Source organism: Amblyraja radiata, chromosome 25 (assembly GCF_010909765.2).
Source record: "Amblyraja radiata isolate CabotCenter1 chromosome 25, sAmbRad1.1.pri, whole genome shotgun sequence".
Classification (NCBI taxonomy): domain Eukaryota; kingdom Metazoa; phylum Chordata; class Chondrichthyes; order Rajiformes; family Rajidae; genus Amblyraja; species Amblyraja radiata.
The window spans coordinates 10,886,011-10,907,229 of record NC_045980.1 but is presented as its reverse complement, the minus strand read 5'-3'; the positions used below and the strand labels follow the sequence as shown (position 1 = coordinate 10,907,229).

The 21,219-nt window shown below is 44.1% G+C and overlaps 1 protein-coding gene across 3 annotated transcripts in view; it reads left to right on the top strand.

Annotated features, from left to right (window-relative positions):
* The window catches only part of LOC116987257 (L-serine dehydratase/L-threonine deaminase-like), a 41,290-nt gene that overhangs the window by 17,646 nt on the left and 2,425 nt on the right, over positions 1 to 21,219 (top strand). For all 3 annotated transcript variants that reach the window (XM_033043137.1, XM_033043135.1, XM_033043136.1), the window contains exons 5-7: positions 10,430 to 10,518; positions 17,226 to 17,453; positions 19,138 to 19,262. In XM_033043137.1, coding sequence (XP_032899028.1) covers positions 10,430 to 10,518; positions 17,226 to 17,453; positions 19,138 to 19,262 — 442 coding nt within the window. The remainder of the gene's footprint in view (positions 1 to 10,429; positions 10,519 to 17,225; positions 17,454 to 19,137; positions 19,263 to 21,219) is intronic.

Sequence of the window (21,219 nt, the reverse complement as noted above, 5' to 3'; positions counted from 1 at the left end):
GACGCATGCATTTTAAAATGCCCCTCTCTAAATTTGGAAAAACTAATCCTGAAATAACCAAATGTGTCTGTGGCAAAACAAAGACCTAATGTTGTGTATCGGCATGGCAAAGTATATTGCACACTTCAAATGCAATGTGTAAAATCCTGGTGCGTTTACACAAGATCAGAAACTGCGCTCGTAAGCTCCACTTTCGCTTGCTCCTGGACTGGAGGTCAGTCCGGCTTTGCATGGATCCCCCACCGCACCCCTTGCCAGTGCAGGCACTCCCGTAGCCGGACAGGTCAGCAGCAGATAACGGCTAAACATTGGACCCTGCCTGGTGAGATTAGGCCCACAGAGTCCATGTCGGCCATTGATCACCCGTTCATAGGTAGTTCTATGTTATCCCACTTTGGCATCCACTCCCTACACATTAGGGGCAATTAACCTACACACCCGCACGTCTTTGGGATGTGGGAGGAAACTGGAGCAAACCCACATGGCCACAGGGAGAACGTGCAAACTCCACACAGACAGCACCCGAGGTCAGAATCGAACCTGGGTCTCTGGCTCTGTGAGGCAGCAGCTCTACCAGCAGTGCCACTGTGTCACCCTTCAGACACACTAGACCAGAACAACGGAGAGGGCAGAATCTCAGTTCTGAGATCCTAGATATCTTGATATTTGTCAGTGGCATTCTGTGACACATCTCATAATCCCCAGACAGATGAGGCAGCGTTACCCTCCTGGGCTCAGCACTGTGGCCCTACAATTATGGGGAGCATTGCAACCGAGCTTACAATAAAAGAGTAATATGAACGTGAATTCATTGCAAAGTTTAGTTTAGCTTAGCCTAGATTAGTTTAGTACAGTTTAGTTCAGTTTCGAGATACAGCGTGGAAACGGGCCCTTCGGCCCACCGAGTCTGCACCGACCAACAATCACACTGGACACTAGTTCCATCCTACACACTAGGGACAATTTACCAAAACCAAATAACCTACAAACCCAATCATCTTTGGGATCTTTTGCACCAGGAAAAAACCCACGCGGTCACAGGAAGGGCGTACAAACTCCGTAGCGACAGCACCCGTAGTCAGGAACAAGCCTGGGCCTCTGGTGCTGCAAGGCAGGAACTCGAGCGTTGCACCATTGTGCCGCTCACTGCGCCAGCGTAGAGCACGAGAAGATTCTGTAAACATGTTCGACTGCCTGTTGCATGTTCAGGGAAGTGTGGTCCTTGCATTCACTGGTCTGAAGGAGAGAGTGAAGTGCCAAACGAGGATATTTATTGCCAGCTGAACCTAAGAGGTGAGATGCAGATCAGCGACTGGTGCCGGGAAGTTCAGATTGGTTGTGATATTGACATGTGTGAAAACTGTTGAGGTACGAGTGGATGCCTGATGCTGTGGTAGCTGGAGATGATAGTTTGCTGACTCTGCAGACACCATAGTCCAGAGACATTGGACTTTGAGAGGTTGAGTGTGGAAGGTGACTCCCTGTATACTTGGGGGGGGAGAGAAACGGATGAGTCTTTGGGCTCTCCTTGCTTTGAGTAAGTAGTTAGGTAAATGGGCATTGTGGACATTGCTCTCAGAATTACCAAGTCTAATTGGAGCTTCAGTTTCCTTCCACACTCCAAAGACGTGCAGGTTTGTAGGTTAATTGGCTTTGGTAAAAATTGTGACTTGTGTGCAGGATAGTGCTAGTGCACAGCATGATCACTGGTCAACACTGCCTCAGTGGGCCAAAGGGGCCTGTTTCTGCGCTGTATATCTGACGTCTATAATCTAAAAGTCGAATTTTATTTTGTCAGAATATGGATGGGGAAAGAACACTATCACTCTTCACTCCAGGAAGAGTCATTTCCCTGCAGCATTGAGTTGATGAAAGCAGCACCGCATATATTGGAGATATTCCAGCTTCACACAACATTGAACGCCATCAGGACTGTATCAATCTCCTATTTCTCCCGCAGAATGAAAATCTGCCCAAAGAACTCAGCAGGTCAGGCAGCATTTGTGGAGGGAAAGGCACAGATGATGGTCTTAGACTTTCTCATATTTTTTATGCCATGGAAGAATCATCCTGACCCCATCACATCTTAGTATCCAAAAGGATCTCAATAGTCATACTATACTTGCTCTGAAGTTCTTGGTCCTGCTGTGATGCATTGGATGGCACATGGATTGCCAATGGCCTAAGTAAAAGTTTATTTACCTTACCAGCCATGTTTGAATGGTGGAGTAGACTTGATGGGCTGAATGGCTTAATTCTGCACCTTTGTCTTATGGTTTAATTCCATTGTTACCCATTGGGCCACCCCTTAACGTGGCTCTCCACCCCACTGAGTTTTCCTAGTTGCTTCCCCCCCATTCCCTACACACTACCCCAAGACCAGCAAGTCACTCTGCTTCAGTTAAGCTCCAGTACTTTTAGTGGGGAAGGAACTGCAGAAGCTGGTTTATACCGAAGATACACACAACGTTTTGTTGACTTGGGTTGTGGATCTGTGAAATCGGCAGTTTTAATGAAGTAAGTCAGGGGTTCCCAACCTTTTTTTCGTTCCGTTTACCCCTGGCAACTTTAATAGCACATAACAATGTTACTTCACTTATTTAAGAACAACTAATGATGAACAGAACCAGTCAGTCAATGAGAAAAAAATGTTCAAATCCAGAATCAACAAATTTACCCCCTGGGTAGGTGAAATTACCCCCGTGGGGGTAAATTTACCCCAGGTCGGGAACCCTTGAAATTGTGAAGCGTTAAGTTCAAGATCAAGGTCAAGTTTTAACCATTTCACTGCATTCATCTCAGCCCCTGCGTGCAAAACCATCTGTTGCATTTCTCAATGCCACAGACGGGTTATTGCCACAAACATTTAGACGAACAAAGCAGACTTCTCATTTGCATTACAGTGAACCTTATTTCCATGATGATGAATCTTATTTACATAACGGACCTCTTGGTTTGTTGTGAACGGGTACATTAATTCGGCAGTGAATTGTGTCTTGAGCTACGGCAGCATTAAATCATGGATTCAATCTAATTTTGATTCTATATCTCTCCACTTGCAGGTTGAATATTTTTCTGTGAGTGTTTAACGTTGCTTCCAAACAGTCATTTTAGTTAGACAATTTCACTGATAATATGATGATTCTTAAGCCTGTCATCTACAGCAGTCTTTGCAAGATAAAAAGTGTGATATAATGAGGAACAAAGCCATAATGTAGAAACAAAGAACTGCAGATGCTGGTTTATACCGAAGATAGACACAAAGTGCTGGCGTAACTCAACGGGTCAGGCAGCATCTCTGGAGAAAAAGGATTGAGTTGAGACCCAAAATGTCACCCATTCCTTTTCTCCTGAGATGCTGCCTGACCCGCTGAGTTACTCCAGCATTTAGTGTCTTTTCAGTTCTACGTTCTATGGGAAGGACTTGAGTCAGATTGTAAGAAACGGGTCAGAAAGCATCTCTGGAGAAAAAGGAACAGGTGACGTTTCGGGTTGGGACACTTCTTCAGGCTGGAGTCCTGAAACGTCACCCATCCTTTTCCTCCAGAGATGCTGGAGTTACTCCAGCACTTTGTGTGTGTGTGTGTATCTGGGCAACAAATGTGTTGAGCACTGTTTATCCACAGCAGACTAATGTTTGGAAACAGACGAAGAATACTGTTCACAGTTTCCCAGCCAGGTATCCACTTCCAGCATTATTTTAATGCCAAAGGATCTGCCGTGCAACTGATGATTTGTTGATGCTCAGCTGGAATCTGAGAGTGTGTGCAAGGCACTCCAGTCCCAATTTGGGCAGCACAGCCCAGGGAGCAAGCGATGCCTGCTTGGCAGCAGCCCAGCACAATGAAGATAATTCTGTCCGTCGGGATTTGCTAGTTACTGTAAAAACTGAATGGTCGGCAGTGGGTTAAAAGGGCTGTCATGTTCATGTACTGAACACAAAAATGCTGGAGAAACTCAGCGGGTGCAGTAGCATCTATGGAGCGAAGGAAATAGGCAACGTTTCGGGCCGAAACCCTTCTTCAGACTGATAGGGGGTGGCGGGGAGAAGGAAGGAAAAAGGAGGAGGATGAGCCTGAGAGCTGAGGGATGGGAGGAGACAGCCCGAGGGCTGAGGAAGGGGAGGAGACAGCAAGGGCTAACAAAATTGGGAGAATTCAATGTTCATGCCCGCAGGATGCAGACTCCCCAAGCGGAATATGAGGTGCTGTTCCTCCAATTTCCGGTGTTGATCACTCTGGCCATGGAGGAGACCCAGGACAGAGAGGTCGGACGGGGAATGGGAGGGGGAGTTGAAGTGCTGAGCCACCGGAAGGTCAGGTAGGTTCTTGCGGACCGAGCGGAGGTGTTCGGCGAAACGATCGCCCAACCTCCGTTTAGTCTCACCGATGTATGTTCACGTACTGGTCTGGTTACGTTTCATGCTCCACACCTTTTGTCGCAAGATCATCATCATAGGAGCAGAATTAGGTCATTTGGCCCAACGTGTCAACTCTGCCATTTGATCATGGCTGATCTATTTCTCCCTCTCAACCACATTCTCCTGCCTTCTCTCCGCAATTTTGATGCCTCACTAATCAAGAACCTCTTTGCTTTAAAAATACCTAGTGCTTGGCCTCAACAGGCGTGTGTGCCAATGAATTACACAGATTTACCACACTCTGGTAACCACAATCCTTCTCATTTCCATTCTAAAGGTACGTCCTTTTACACTGAGGCTTTTTTGAAGGTGTCTTCAGTTGGATTACAGTTGCTCATGTACTGGTGGGATCTGCGTCCTTACATCACCAGATAGGTTTTCCTGCATGATCCCAACAAGTGTGCAGCGTTGGACTGAGCATCAATGGGGCTAAAGTGACTGAACCTGTTTGCTATGCCTCCATGTGAGATTGCAGTAAAGTGTGTTGTCAGTAAAACTATTTTATTTGCTTGCACTCCCATCCAAAGAAGTGTCCCAACCCAAAATGTCACTTATAGTATAGTATAGTATAGTATATCTTTATTGTCATTTTCCTGAGTACTCACATACCCAGAGGAAACAAAAAAACGTTGCTCAACCAGTGTCCATTCCGTGTGCAGTAAAAAATAAATAGAATTAAAATACATATATCATGAACAAATTAAACACTCTACTGTCTACTAAACATCAACAGGCGTTCCGATCGGCAGCGGCACGACAGTGGCTCTGCTGCAGTGTGTCCAGGTTGGTAGTTGGTGCTCAATACTTTGGCAGGGGGCAAAGTCCGTTTATCAGTCTTATAGCCTGCGGGAAGAAGCTGAGGAGCATCCTGCTGGTTTTGCAGCTAATGCTCCTGTACCTCTTCCCAGATGGCAGGATGGCGAATATGTGATGCGATGGGTGGTAGGGGTCTTTGATGATGGAGATGGCTCTGCTGATACATCTCTTCCTGTATATGTCCAGCAGGAAAGGGAGTGGAGCACCAATAATCCTGCTGGCGGTCTTCACAATCCTGTCAAGTTGGTGCCGTTCGTACGCCTTTCAGCTCCCGAACCAGGAAGTGATGCCGTAGGTTAATGTGCTCTCGATTGTCCCCCTATAAACAGTTCGTAGGTGTGTAGTGGGGAGACCTGCTTTCCGTCGTCTTCGGAGAGGGTGTAGTCGCTGCTGGGCTCTCTTGACCAGTGCTGTGGTGTTGGTCGTGGACGTCAGGTCATCTGACAGGTGGAGTCCTAGGAACTTCATGCTGCTGACCCTTTCCACATCAGCTCCATCGATGTGCAGAGGTGTATGGTGTTGTTTTCTCGCCCTCCTGAAGTCAACCACCATCTCCTTAGTTTTTCCCACATTGAGAATGAGGTTGTGGGATTTGCACCATCCTGTGAGCAGCTCCACCTCCATCCTGTACGCCGACTCATCATTGTCACTGATGAGACCCACCACTGTTGTGTCATCAGCGAACTTGTTGATGAAGTTGTTGTTGAGTCTAGCAGTACAGTCGTGTGTAAGCAGACTAAACAGCAGGGGGCTTAGGACACAGCCTTGGGGCGAGCCAGTGCTCACGGCTATGGTTTTTGATGTCCTACTGCCCACCCTGACTGTCTGCTGCTCACTGACTGACCGTCACTTATCAATTCCCTCCACAGATGCTGCCTGACCTCAGCACTTCAACTCCCCCTCCCATTCCGAATCCGACCTTTCTGTCCTGGGCCTCCTCCATGGCCAGAATGAGGCCCACCGTAAATTGGAGGATTTCGCTTGGGTAGTTTACACCCCAGCGGTATGAACATTGACCTCCAATTTCAGGTAGTCCCTGCTTTCTCCTCCTCTTCCCACCTCTTCCTCAGCCCACTGTCTCCGCCTCTTCCTTTCCTCTTCCCGCCCCCCCCCCCACCCTCACATCAGTCTGAAGAAGGGTCTCGACCCAAAACGTCACCAATTTCCTTCGCTCCATAGATGCTGCTGCACCCGCTGAGTTTCTCCAGCATTTTTGTCTACCTTCGATTTTCCAGCATCTGCAGTTCCTTCTTAAACACTGAGTTACTCCAGTACCTTGTGTTTTACTCAAGATTGCAGCATCTGCAGTTCCTTATGAACGTTAATTCTGAATCCATGTTGTGACCATGCATTAATATGGTGATTAGCTGTTTTACTTAAAAAATTGATTAGACACTCCCCAACGTACGTAATAGGCGACCTACATAAACTCGCACGTACATAATGTGTACACGTATTCAGTCCCTAGTGCAATCAAGACAGTTTGTAATTTCCACAACACTGTACGCTCACTCACGTTTACATCAGAAACAAGCTGGCAATGGTGGCCGCGCTTACCCAGAATGCTGTGCACCGCAGAAAGTGCCCTGGACTCAGTCGGACGCCGCTGAAACAGATAATACTCTCAGTGAGTTATTTTAGGTAGGGGATGGGGACGGTGATTGTGACTTGCGTTAAATCTGACTTTTACGTAAGGGTTCATGGATCGTAACCTTTATGTTAGTCGGGGGGAGGAGGGGTGTGTGTACTTGAATATGTTGTCCAGCTGAGTGGCTGTGCACTCTAGAGGCCATTGTCTCATCCATCCCGCAATGTTAGTAGTGGCTTCCCTTCCTCTACTCTCATCCACTGTTGTATTCAAGGAGTGTGGTCTTGATCTCTTTCTATATCCCAACTGGTAAGCCACACCTCCGTGGTAACATCACCTAAAGCAATAGCATAATTTTCACAAACCTGCTGGTGACTCTGAGCTTAACCTTGCCAGATCAAACACACACAATGGAGAACTGGGGATCTCGGTCATTCAGGGCAAGTTACATTCACTTCAGCTTCCTTGTGCTCATAGTTCAGAACAAAGCGAACACACGTACTACTCCCACACCTTAATACTCTCTGTGTGATAGGTTTTAGATATTCAGCAAAGAAACAGGCCCTTCAGCCCACTGAGTTCACACTGAGCATCGATCACCCATTCACACTAGTTCTATGTTCTCCCAGATTTTCATTCACTCCTCAAACACCAGGGGAAATTTACTGAAGCCAATTAACCTACAAACCTGTATGTCTTCGGGATGTGGGAGGAAACCGGAGCACCCAGATGAAACCCACACGATCACAGGGAGAAGGTGCAAACTCTACATAGACAGCTCCTGAGGTCAGGATATGTATATGTGTTTACCCTCTCTACAATGTAATAGATTTGATCTCCCCCGAGTACAGGGAATATAAAATGACTTGAAGGTGAGGATGAAGATGGCCTGTAAAATGAAATTACTTCCTCAGGCTGTGATTGCATTTCATGGGCTCAGGATAAGTGAAAAGTGTCTCCATGATGGACAAGGCAATGTACATGCTCCTGCCTGGCCATTTTGGTGGAGTACTGGCAGATGGATGGGAACTAATGTCTTCCATCTGGCTGGTGTATGGCTGGTGGAGTGTGTAAGGCTCATAGTTACTGCACTGATGAGTCCGTGCCGACCAACGACCAAGTGTAGACTAGTTCTATGTTATCCTGGTTATGCATCCGACACACTAAGGGCATTGAATGCACTGGTTACTGTGTCTCTGACAGTCTGGCCTACCCCGTGCAACTGCACTCACCACCTTTACTTTAGTTTAGTTGAGAGATACAGCGTGGAAAGAGGCTCTTCAGCCCACTGAGTCCGCGCCGACCAGCAATCCCCGCACACTAGAACAATCCTACACGCTCTAGGGACAATTTACAATTTTACTGAAGCCAATTAGCCTACAAACCTGTACGTCTTTGGAGTGCGGGAGGAAACTGGCGCACCTGGAAAAAACCAACGCAGGTCACGGGGAGAGCGAACAAACTTCGTACAGACAGCACCCATAGTCGAGATCGAACCCGGGTTTCTGGCACTGTAAGGCAGCAACTCCACCACTGTGCCGCCCTGTGTCCAAAGGTCTCTTGTAGATTGTAAACGAATACCCAGACTCAGCGGAGAATGAGCTAAGACTTCCATCCTAAACTCATCACAGAACACAGTCATTAAAAAGAAACATGAAGTAAATATTTGTTTCCTAGAACATATGTGTGGAAATAATATTTGTTGTGTTAATTGCATGATCGCTTTACTCAATCAGTAGTTCTCAGACCTTGCAGTATATTAGATCCTGGACACGTGACTGAGCGCGTCTCACTTACACCCCAAATCCTACCAATCTCCAGAGCAGTGAACAGAATTGCCAGTAAAAGCAGTCCTCACATTGGCACAGCCTCTTATTTTAAAACTAGCTGTGATGAAAATAAATCTCTTTATTACTTGAATCTCGAGAAGTTTTCTTTGGAGGAATATTTTGGAAACCACTCTTTAAGTTTTCCTGGCTCCCAGTTCGGTTCCATATACATTTCAACACCCTCCTCTATGTCTACAAAGCCCTCAATGGGCTTGTCCACTCTTACATTAAAAGTCATCTCACCCACCACTCCACCTCCAGGTCCCTCAGATCGGCCGACTTGGGGCTGCTGAATATCCCGCGGTCTAGGCATAAGCTTTAGGGGCAACCGTGCCTTTGCGGTTGCAGCTCCTAGACGGTGGAACAGCATCCCCTTCCCATCAGAACTGCCCCCTCCATCGACTCCTTTAAGTCAAGACTAAAAACGTATCTATACTCCCAAGCCTTTCCTGACGTCCACTGAGCGAGGGCTATATGTATATATGTATGTAGTTTGTTTGTTTATACTATTCTTATAACAAATGTAAAGCACTTTGGCCAACGAGAGTTGTTTTTTAAATGTGCTATATAAATAAATGTGACTTGACTTAAGTTAATTGCTCGCAATATATGGGTATCGTGTAGCGAAAGCTGCTAGAATTAAATAAGCACACCCATAACCACACAAACCATCAGCTCTGATGATCAATCTTGCCCTTTATTTTAAGCACAATCATGTAATGTCCAGCATAGAACCAGGTTAAAAAACACACATGCAAAATGCTGGAGTAACTCAGCGAGTCAGGCAACATCTCTGGTGAACATGGATAAGTGACCTTGCTGCTTGGGACCCTTCTTCAGATAGACTCATCAGTCCACAGAAAGGTCCCAACCCGAAACCTAATTTGGAGATGGTGCCTGACTCGTTGAGTTACTCCAGCACTTTGTGGGTTTTTTTGTAAACTAATATCAGTGGTTCCTTATGTCCACAGAAAGTGGTCATTTGGCCCAGAACTTTGCACGCCTGATCCTGTCATGAATCTTATTAGCATGTTATCTTGTTCCTCTCTCCTTGTGTGTTATCGAGTGTCACTTTAAATGCATCTGCCATTTTACGCAACTACTTGCGTTCGTGAGTGCCACATCCTAGTACTTCTGTGTAAAGAGGCTTCTTCTGAATTCTATATGATTTATTAATGATAATTATATTTGTTGGCCTTCTAGTGTTGGCCTTCTCTTCCTTTCTTTTTGTTCGTGGAAACCAAGGTCAGAGGAACCAATTATGTCTAACAACCTTCACTTGTGGTTTTGAATGCCTATATTGGCTCATTTCTTCCATTGGAGTGAAAGGAACTGGGTTATCTTGAGATTTCTTAGGGTTGAATTGATAGAATGACTGCTTTAAAAAAAAAACTCTGATGGGTGCTATCTACTTTAACAGCAGGAAAGATGCCACTTTAATTTAAAAGTCATTCATTTTGCAAGGTAATAATTTGAGATAATGCTTTGAGGAGCAATAGAAAGTTCAGAATGCACGTTTAGTTGCGAACCACTTCAGGGGAAAAATAGAATATTATTTATTTGCTTGCCTTTATGCTGATACGTAGAGGTCTAAGCTGATTGTAAATCCACAACATGGAAGCTGCAAAGATTGCAGTGAATGGTGAAAATTGTGTCACACTTGCAGGCAAAGCTGTATTTAGCAAATAATTATGATACATATTTGACAAAAGGATATGTAATCAATGGTTTCTGAATTATTAAGGCCCTATTCCATCTTTCTTTGTCTTTTACTAGGTTTGGGATGATGCTAACAAGCAAGCATTAAAACTATCTGAAAATGATGGCTGGGTGTACATACCTCCATTTGATCATCCCTTGATCTGGTAAGGTTTCTGCAAAGACTGAAAGTTCAGCTTGCTCAGTTACTTCAAAAGTACAAATGTTCCTCAGGTTACGAACGGCTGAGTAAAGTACAGCCTTCCATGCGAGTGAATGTTTGGGAGAGAGGCGGGGATGCACTTGCTGCGGGGCTGCAGGTATCGTCTGCCGGGTCGAAACTTGGTACACAGACGCATTTTCCGACTTGCGAACTGTTTGGGTTACAAACGGTTTACAGGAACAGAACCCTGCCAAAACCTGGGGGACAATCTGTATCTGTTATCGGCCGTGCCAAAACATGGGTAGAGAAGTGTTTAAAAAATATATAGAGTGGCACAGTGGTGCAGCTGTAGAGTTGCTACCTTAGAGACCCGGGTCCGATCATGACCACGGGTGCAGTCTGGACGGAGTTTGTGCATTCTCCCTGTGACTGCATGGGTTTTCTCCGGGTACTCTGTTATCCTCCCAACCTTCAAAGACGTGCAGGTTTGTAGGTTAATTGGCTTCTTGGCCCAAGAGTGTAGTATAGAACGAGTCCACAGGTGATCGATGGGCCAAAGGGTCTTTCCCACGCTGTATCTCTAAACGCAACTGATGATTGCTGCCCACCAGAACAACATGAAACTTAGAAGTAATTTATTTTTCATATTTTCTTCTTAAATGATCCATTATGATCAAAATCATCCATATATACGTTATTGAAGAAGAGGTTTTGCAGTTGTGGGAATGTTTTATTTTGGAAGTATTTTTCATATTATTTTTAGTTTAAAACTCTTGTTGTAAAACTTTTGGAAAAGGTTCTGAGAGAGACTGAGGGTCATGAATCCTTGCCGCCTGCAGCACATTTCGGACTTGATAGCAGGGGTTCACATGCAGTGAATCGTCTGGCAAGAAACCGTAGCATGGAGGGACACGAGTCAACAAGTGAAAGTGACACAATGTCACATGTGGCGTAATGTGATGAAGAAACAGTATTATTGAGGTGACACAGCTGGCACAGCTGGCAAAGCCAGAGACCCAAGTTCAATACTGATTTTGGTGCTGAGTTTGCATGTTCTCCCTGTGACCGCCTGCATAGGTTTTCTCCGGGTGCTCCAGTTTCCTCCCTCACTCCAAAGACATGCAGATTTGTAGGTTGATTGGCTTGGGTTTAAAAAGTAACTTGTCCCTTGTGTGTGTGTGTGTGGTAGTGCTAGTGTACAGGGTGGCCGCTGGCTGACGTGGACTCGGTGGGCCGAAGGGCCTGTTTCTGCGCTGTATCTCTACAGTTTAAAGTCTAAAGACTGCGTAGGTTTCCTCCGGGCGTTCCTGTTTCCTCCCACATCTTAATGATGTCTGGGTTTGTAGGTTAATTGGCCTCTGTGTGTGAAATTGCCCCAAGTGTGTAGGGGACGGATGAGAAAGTAGGAGAGCATTAAACCAGTGTGAACGGGTGCCTGATCGACAGCATCAACTCAATGGCCCTAAGGCCCTGTTTCCATGTTGTATCTCTAAACTAAACTAAATGATGGGCACATGACATGGACATATTCATTCAGAAAATTGCACGATAAGGAATCATTTACCATAACTGGTAGATGTACTGTCAAATCCTGCCTGTCCTCTTAGAAATCCAGCTCTTTAACCCCAACTGGGCAATTTGGGTGATTAGGAATGAATCGTGTGGGCCTTTTCTGTGTTCTGTGCAAAGCCTCAATGACTCCCACCCAGTGAAGAGACTGAAATCAGACTGATTTCCCAGACCTAAATAAAAGTCTTGAGCAAGGATGTTGACTGTTATTACCAGAATCATAGAGAGTTGGGCCGAAGGGCCTGGTTCCACACCGCATGACTATGACTTGTATTTCTGACCTGAACTGTCACCTCTGTTTCTCTTCCCAAGGATCCCGCTGATCTGCCAGCATCTCCACCATTTGTTGCGACTTTGGAAACTAGTCAGAACACCAAGTAGTTTTAAGTGTCCTTTTTTAAGTGCCCATTCTGAAGGGTCAGTGAGTGCCCCTTTCCCAAAGTAACTTTCCAGCTTTGAAAAGTGCTGTTTAACCTTTCCTAAAGAGCAGTGCTGAGAAAGATGAATTGATTGACCATTTCATGCCAGTTACCGCTGATTCTGCAGAATAAATCATGAGGTTTTTTTCCCCGTGGTTGCCTGCTAAGTGATACGGCTGGATCTCCCCTTTTTTTTTTCAATGGACGATTTACAACTAGCGGCTGTTTCGCGATATTTTTCACAATGCTTTATTGCTGCATGAGGTGCCCTGCTCACAAGGTCTGCTGTTTGATGTAATCAATCATTTACTTGGCATGTCTTGGTCTCCAGTATTTGCTTACTCACCCAGTTAAAACAAACACTGTTGGTGATCGATGGAGGTAGGCAAACTACTACAGTCCATTAACTTCTCTTCCCATTTTTGGTTTGATCAATTACGAGCATGGACTCCTTTGCTGTTGTACTGTAGCCATGTAGATTACTCAGTAAACATGACAAATTTAACCTAATTGAGACCCCTCCTTTCCTAATTATTCTCATACCCAGCATGACAGGCACCTCACCTGATTTACTGCTTGTTATTGCTGATCTTCTTTAGGAAACCTACTGGGTAGAACATCTGTGCATTTGGCACCTGCAGCTGTTATTATTGATAAGCTTTGAGTTACCATTTTATTGTGCTTTAAAAATGTCTTTAGCTTCTCAGATGAGTGCATTAATTTTCTAACCCCCTCCCTCCCCCCCCCCCCATCACACCTAAAAAAATAATCAAAGCATTCAAAAAATGTGAAGTTATTATGGGAAGAATGTACAGACAGCTCCTGTAGTCAGGATCGAACCCTGGTCTCCAGTGCTGTAAGGTGGCAACTCTATCGCTGTGCCACCGTGCCGCCCCAATATTGTTGGGAACAATAATGTTGCAACTCTGATATACCAGGATTTTACCAAGTTTTTTGTTAAAGAGCCTTTAAGTCAAACCTCACCATCCTCATTGCAAATTGACGGTAGAATATAATTTAGGTCATTTAGATCATTTTTATCATTCTATTTCTCCTGCCTTCCACTTCATCACAACATTTTTCATTTGATGTCCAGTCATCTTGTTTTATCTTTAGATGTTTGTAGCTCTGATGAAAGTGCATTTGTCCTGAAATGTTAAACCTGTTTCTCTCTCCGTCGATACTGTCTGACCTGCCGAGTTACCCCAGCATTTTATGTTTTATTTCAGGACTGTCCAGGACAGATGGATAGGAAAAACCTTCTATGTCTTTTAGCTACCAAGTTTTGAGGGGTTTGAGTTTGATAGTTCCAATTGGCCACAATAGGGGGCAAAGGTTTTAAAAGACCTGTTGGGTGATTCACATGTTTTCTAAAGTTCAATCACCACAATGGGATTAAAACGCCATGTACAAAATGTGAACTAAGAGAATGTGCAAGTTGTGGACGGGCCCTGTAGGTAGTTGATGGAGTGGCTTGGCACTGGACATGTCTTATGGCACAGCAGGTGAAGTGAAGTTGATGGGGTAGGAGCTGACAGCGAGTGTGGTACCACACTGTGCCACCGACTTTATATCAATGTTTTAACATGTCTAGATGCATGGCTAAACAACTAAATACCACAGGTGACAGGTGTAGTTCATGATTGCGAGCTTGTTAAATTGGGCAGCCACCAGTAATAGATAGTAGAGACACAAGAGACTGCCGATGCCACAATCTTGAGCATAAAAATAATATCTATTAACTTCTTAACAAGTAAGAAGTTAACAGATTAACTTCTTACTTGTAGCAGCATACCGACCTGCAACCTCAATACACAGTGATAATATATAGTAAACATAAATTAAATACATTAATAACCACAGTACTGGTGCAACCCCCCCCCCCCCCCCCCCCCCAAAAGTCCTCAGTGCAACCAAAAACAATCCGTAGAAGTTCATAGTTGAGGTTAGTGTTGTATTGTGTGCAAGAGCTTCATGGTTGTTGGGAAGAAGCTATTCTTGAATTGGGTTGTCATGGTTTTCAGACTCCTAGAGTCATTCAGCGTGGGGTTGCGTCCGTGCCCGCGTGTCCGTAGAGAGGGAACACGTGGTGTCCACGGGGACGCTGGAGGCCTTCCGTGAATGCTGGCCACCGCGGGAGGTCGGTGGAATCATAAGATAAGGATGGCGGGATTTTAATTTTAATTTTTGTCTTTGTTTGTAAACTGAGACACAGGCAGTTTTGATGTGAACGATATGCTGTTTTGTATGTTCATTTTGTTTTTTTTTAATAAAGTATTTGTAAAAAAAAAAGTCATACAGCGTGGGAACAGACCCTTTGGCCCAAATTATTCACGCTGACCACGATGTAAATCGTCTCTGTACACTTTCCAACTTCTGTTCCTTCTTCCCGATAATGGGAGTGAAATGACCTAGACTTCACTGCCATAACCACCTGCCCTTCCAGACTGAAGAATGGTCTTGATCTGAAACATCGAGTGTCCATTTCCTTCCACAGATGTTGTCTGGCCTTCTGAGTTCCTCCAGCAGGTTATTTTATTATTAACAGATACTAATTAGGCTCAATTAACCTTACAATTTACTCAAGAGAATAATGAGCGTTTGAGCTAGCTCCTGATTGTCAGTTCCATAACAGGTTACTTGCTTTCAGAAAGGAGACAGGAGTACGCAGTGCATAGATTCACTGATAACAGTGGCTGACAGCATTAACTGTCATCTCATATACCCTTCAATACATTCCAAATCTTTGCCCATTAGATTCAATTTGACTATATTTGTTGAATAAAACCCAGGATAGACACAAAGTAGTGGAGTAACACAGCAGGTCAGGCAGCATCTCTTGAGAAAAACGATAGGTGACCTATAAAACTACTTGATTCGAACGAAAAGTGATTACATTGATTCTTGTCATTTTTCAGAAAAGGGAACAGGGTTTGGGTTTATCTCTCTAAAATGCAGTTATTTACTATCTCAGAAAAAGGCCATTCATCCCATCAAATCCATTGCCTCCCTGTTTTCTTGTAGCTCTGCAACTTATTTTTTCTCACATGTCTGTTAATTCTTCCGCTAGTTATTCACAATGAGGGATAATTTTAGCAGCTAATGAACCCAATACCATGGTCTTTGGAAATTGGAAAGAAAATGGAGTTCTTGCAAACTCCAGGCAGACTGCAACCAAGGTCAAGATCCAAACCAAGTCCCTGGTGCTGTGAGGCAGCAGTGTTAATCTTAGCACCATTGTACTGCCTATCAATAGTATAGTAATACCACAATACTAGTGCAGCCCCCTCACCCCCCCCAAAGTCGTTGGTGAAACCGAAGATAATCCATAGAAGTTCAGAATTGAGATTAGTGTTGTATAGTATTGTTGCCTATCCAGTTCCATAAGTTGTTATCAATGGCATTGTGTTCATCTCCAGCCCTCAAGGTTATTTGGCCCTCGTGTGCTTTGAATCAGAGAGCTCTGAATCTGGTCCAAAGCCACCAACTGACATTAAATATAAATCTTGAATTAAGGGAAATAAATGATTCTGTTTGTATGAAATGAATGTCTCTGGCGTACAACTGAGTATGGTGTTCTGCTTTTGCAACGTTTGACCAGTTTATAAGCTTATGTGTGTTGTACACTGGGATGTGTACCGTCACTGTGAGAGGTGCTAATGCAAGGTCCATCAATGGATCAATGATTAGTAAGGGTGGAAAAGCTTACAGGGACAAGGCATGAGAATAGGGTTGAGAGGGAAAAATGGATAAGTCATGATCGAATGGCATAGAATCAAACTCGTGGTAAGCAGGTAGAATGTACGTAGCGGGTACGTCAGAGCTTGGGACGTCTCTTAGCGGCTCATAACACTAACAGCAGGTACTCGGGAAACGCTCGTGAAGGCTTGTTAAGATTTTTCAACATGTTTAAAAATGTCCACGAGAGCCCCGAGTACCTACGAGCAGCTATTACCGTAATTCTCCAAGTTCGAATCAGGTGAAAATTGGGAGAACTCTTGAATTAGCTCGTACAGTGGGACAGCCCTCAATCAAGCGAGTGCTACTTTGAATGTTCACTGATAGGCATGGTAGTATTGGAATGGAGCTTTGGGAGAATTGCCTCGTAAACCTAGGTCTATAATTCTCTCGGTTTGAGGTGGGTGCCTATTTTCGATGAAAAGTTATTGATGACGGCATTCAATAGAATATCAACGCTCCATTTAGGAAGACTGATATTTATTAGATCTGTTACACCTATACTTCCTGCCTTAGTAGAAGAATCCAATAAAACGCATTTTGCATGTACATTGGTATCAAGTCCATCTTTGAATCTGAAAAACTCAAATGGCCTGCTGTTGGGCATATAGAATATCCACTTTTCCCAAGGTACATTGATACCACAACTGTGACTTCTGCCAAATGTAATCGTAACATTTAATTCAGACTGGTGTCAAATAACATGTAGTTGATGTGTTTTGCTAGATGTGACGTTTATTCAGTCAAAATTCCTTGTGGCGTACAAGCAAATTACAAGTCGGCTGTCATTTTTCAAAGCTGAATTCCTTTGTTGGTGCTATTTCCATATCTTCAGATTTCATCTTCATTGCTCCGTGCATGAATGATATTAAGAGGAAAGAAATCGGTCTACGTAGCCTTCTCTCAGTAACATAATTCTAGCACCAAAGTCACGTTTAAGAACTTGGAAAGCTGGTGGATGCTGACTCTTACATTTAAATTTCAGGGAAGGGCACGCCAGTATTGTGGTGGAACTTTGGGACGCACTGCCGTGTAAGCCTGGGGCTATCGTTCTCTCGGTTGGTGGTGGAGGCCTCCTTTGTGGAGTGGTAGAAGGCCTGAAGAAAGTGGGTTGGCGTGACGTGCCGATAATCGCCATGGAGACCAAAGGTGCGGACAGTCTGAGTGAGGCTGTGAAGGCCGGGAGGTTGGTTACACTTCCTGATATCACAAGGTATGTTGGCTCGTCCTCTCAAACACAGAGTTCTGCTATGAGTATAGAGATATAGTAATGGAAAGCCTTGCTGATGCTGAGTTACCCCAGCATTCTGTGTCTATCTTCAGTATTTTACATTATGAGAACACTGAGTGTGCCAACATCAAACATTCATTAAAAGGGCCGTTCTTTTAAGATCTTGACGTCATTGGGTTGTCGGTAACTTCTGATGTGGTGGGAGATTTAGTTTTTAAGAAATACAGCATTGATAAAAGGCCCTTTGAGTCGACGTCGACCATCAATCACCTGTTCATGCCGGTTCCATGCTATCCCACTTTGTCCCCCCCCCCCCCCCTACATACCAGGGGCAATTTACAGAGGCCAATTAGCCGGCAACCCTGCACACCTTTGGGACGTGGGAGGAAACTGAAGCACCCGGAGAAAGCACACGCAATCACTGGGGGAACGTGCAAACACCTCAAGGACAGCACCCGAGGTCAGGATTGAACCAGGGTCTCGGGCGTCGTGAGGTAGCAGCTCTACCAGCGGTGCCATTGTGCTGGCCAAAGGGAGATTGAACAGCTTCAGGGTTTCAATGTTGAAGTGACGTGCTAATAATCCTTCAGTTCCAAATGCTTTGTCACTCTTTGATGGTACTGGATATGAAATTTCAATTCTTCACCTACCATGAGATTTAAACTCATACCCCTGGTTCTTCATCAACGTAGGCATTAATAGTAAGCCCAGTGTTTATCACTCATCTTGAATTGATTCCTCGGCTAGTTCTCATAGTGTAATTGTTAACTTTAATAGTTAAGGTGCAGTTATTGATAGGCCAGACCAGGTTGGCACAGGAGACTTACGTTAAAAAAACATGGGCATTTATGATGACAATTCATTGTTACTTATTTTTATTTTAGCTTTTGATCTTCTATCCAAATTTAAATTCCCCACCTGTCGGTGGGATTTGAACTGGTCGTACTAGACGGGTGGCGTTGAAACTGTGCTGCTGTCTCTCTCTCACAGTCATGAAGTCTTACAGCGTGGAAACAGGCCCTTCAGCCCAACTTGCCCACACCGGCCAACATGTCCCATCCACACTAGTCCCACCTGCCTGCGTTTGGCCCACATTCCTCTAAACCTGTCCTGTCCATGTGCCTGTCCAAACGTTCATTAAATGCTACAGTAGTACCTGCCACAACTACTCTCTCCGGCAGCTCATTCTATTAACCCACCACCCTTTGTGTGAAAAAGTTACCCCTCAGGTACAACAAGTTACCCCTATTAAATCTCTCTAGACCCCCCCCCCCCACCTTAAACCTAGTCACAGAATTAGGCCATTCGGCCCATTGAGTCTACTCCGCCATTTAATCATGGCTGATCTCTGCCTCCTAATTCAATTTTCCTGCCTTCTCGCATTTGGTTCTCGTCTCCCCTTCCCTGGGCAAGACACTCAGCGAGCCAACCGGATCTATTCATCATGATGATTTTGTACACCTCTCCTGAAAGGAACCTATTTACGCTCTATGTCATTGATGCCTTTGTCCTGGTATCTCCACCATTGGCAGGGCAACCATTTTGTTGTCAGATAAACTCCATGAGTGTTGGTTTATTGAAGGTCCTTCATGATTGCAGGATGTTATTGTATTAACGTGTGGGTGAATTCTTCTAATGTCATTCCTTGCTGTTCTTTGTACATCAGTGTGGCCAAAAGCCTTGGAGCGAAGACCGTGTGTGAGAAAGCACTTCAGAACACACAAGAACACAATGTTTACTCTGAAGTAATCAGTGACTATAAAGCTGTGCATGCAGTAGAGCGATTTTTAGGTTAGACCTTTTTTTAATATTCAGATATGTGGTATTGAAAATCGGGCTTCATTCTAAAAAGGCACAATGCTATTTAATTTCATGTCTTACAGATTTAAAGATTCTCCCTTTACAATAGGATTAATAATAGATTCCAATTCGTATTCTTTCCTTACACAGACCATTTGCTGCAGTAATCTTCAGCAGCAGACTCTGGCTCAATGTCGGTGTCAAATGGAAAATTCAAGTCAATTTCTCCTTCACAAGGAAGAATGGTGTCAATTGGTTTTGAGAGTTTCACATCTGAACTTAAGTGAAGAGTTGTGAGAATTTAATGCAGTTTTCTCTATGGGAAGATTGTGTACTTGTTATTTTAATTGATTCTTTTTGAGAGCCAATCTGGATTAATAACTACGGCAGGTTTTGTAATGCACTATTTTGTTAAATTATAGTAATCGCGATGTTTAATTGCAGATAGGGGTTGTTCCAAAGTTGAATGAGCTGAATATGTGTTGTGTGTCCAAAATGCTGGTTCTTCAGCACATCCACTGAAGTACACAATCCAAATGTGAAGAAAAGTTATTAACAATGGTCACCACTGTTAAAAAAAAAATAAGGGCACTTTTGTCTTTTTTGACCTAGCCAACTTAAAAGTTTTGAATTATTATAACATAATTCATGTGGATTTATTGCCATGTGTAGCAGGATACAATGTAAGACTTTTGTTTGCGTACTAGCAAGCATTGAAAATAGATGCAAAAGTAGGCCATTTGGCCCTTTGAGCCAATTCAATACTGCACATGGACCCAATCAATACATGCATAAGTATTATTGCTGACTATGCTGCATGAATTCATGGCTTTACAAATCCACAGTGACGCAACAGTGGTGTTGCTGCCTTACAGCGCCAGAGACCCGGGTTCAATCCTAACTGAGGGTGCTGTCTGTACGGAGTTTGTATGTTCTCCCTGTGATTGCGTGGGTTTTCTCTGGGTGCTCCGGTTTCCTCGCATGCTCCAAAGACATACAGGTTTGTAGGTTAATTGACTTCGGTAAAATTGTAAATTGTCCCTAGTGTGTAGGATGGTGTTAGTGTATGGGGTGATCGCTGGCCGGAAGGACTCGATGGGCCGAAGGGCCTGTTTCTGGGCTGTATCTAAAGTCTAAAAGTCTAAAGGTGTGAGTTCCCAAAATTAGGATTCTCCCTTCTGGAAAGTAAAGCATTTTGATTCCTGATCCTTATGAATATGGCTCATATTTCCCTCCTAACCTAAATAATTTATCTGGTTTGTTTCATAGAGATGAACGATTTCAATAGATTTTCACAAAAGGTTGTAACCATCATTTTGACAACAGCAAAGTTTGAATAAGCAATGTGGCAGAAAGATTCAGGAATAATGGTGTTTTGTATTATCCATTGTGAGTCAGTTCAATTTGAATGCTTAATGATTTTGCCTTAACAGAGCACATATAATTCACTAACCTCTCATAATAGGCATTGTTAGTGGAGGCAACCACAACAATCTTGGTTTAGTTTAGTTTAGGTTAGTTTATTATTGTCACGTGTACTGAGTTACAGTAAAAAAGCTTTTTGTTATGTGCTATCCAGTCAGAGAAAAGAGACTGTACATGATAACAATCAAGGTCATAGAGCCATGAGGCTATTTATGAAAGGAGTAGAATTAGGCCATTCAGCTCATCAAGTCTACTCCACCATTCAATCATGGCTGATCTATCTCTCCCTCCCAACCCCATCCTCCTGCCTTCTCCCCATAACCTCTGACACCCGTACTAATCAAGAATCTAAGGTAGACAAAATTGCTGGAGAAACTCAGACCTGAAACTTCTGAAGAAGGGTTTCGGCCCGAAATGTTGCCTATTTCCTTCGCTCCATAGATGCTGCCGCACCCGCTGAGTTTCTCCAGCAATTTTGTCTACCTTCGATTTTCCAGCATCTGCAGTTCCTTCTTTAACACTA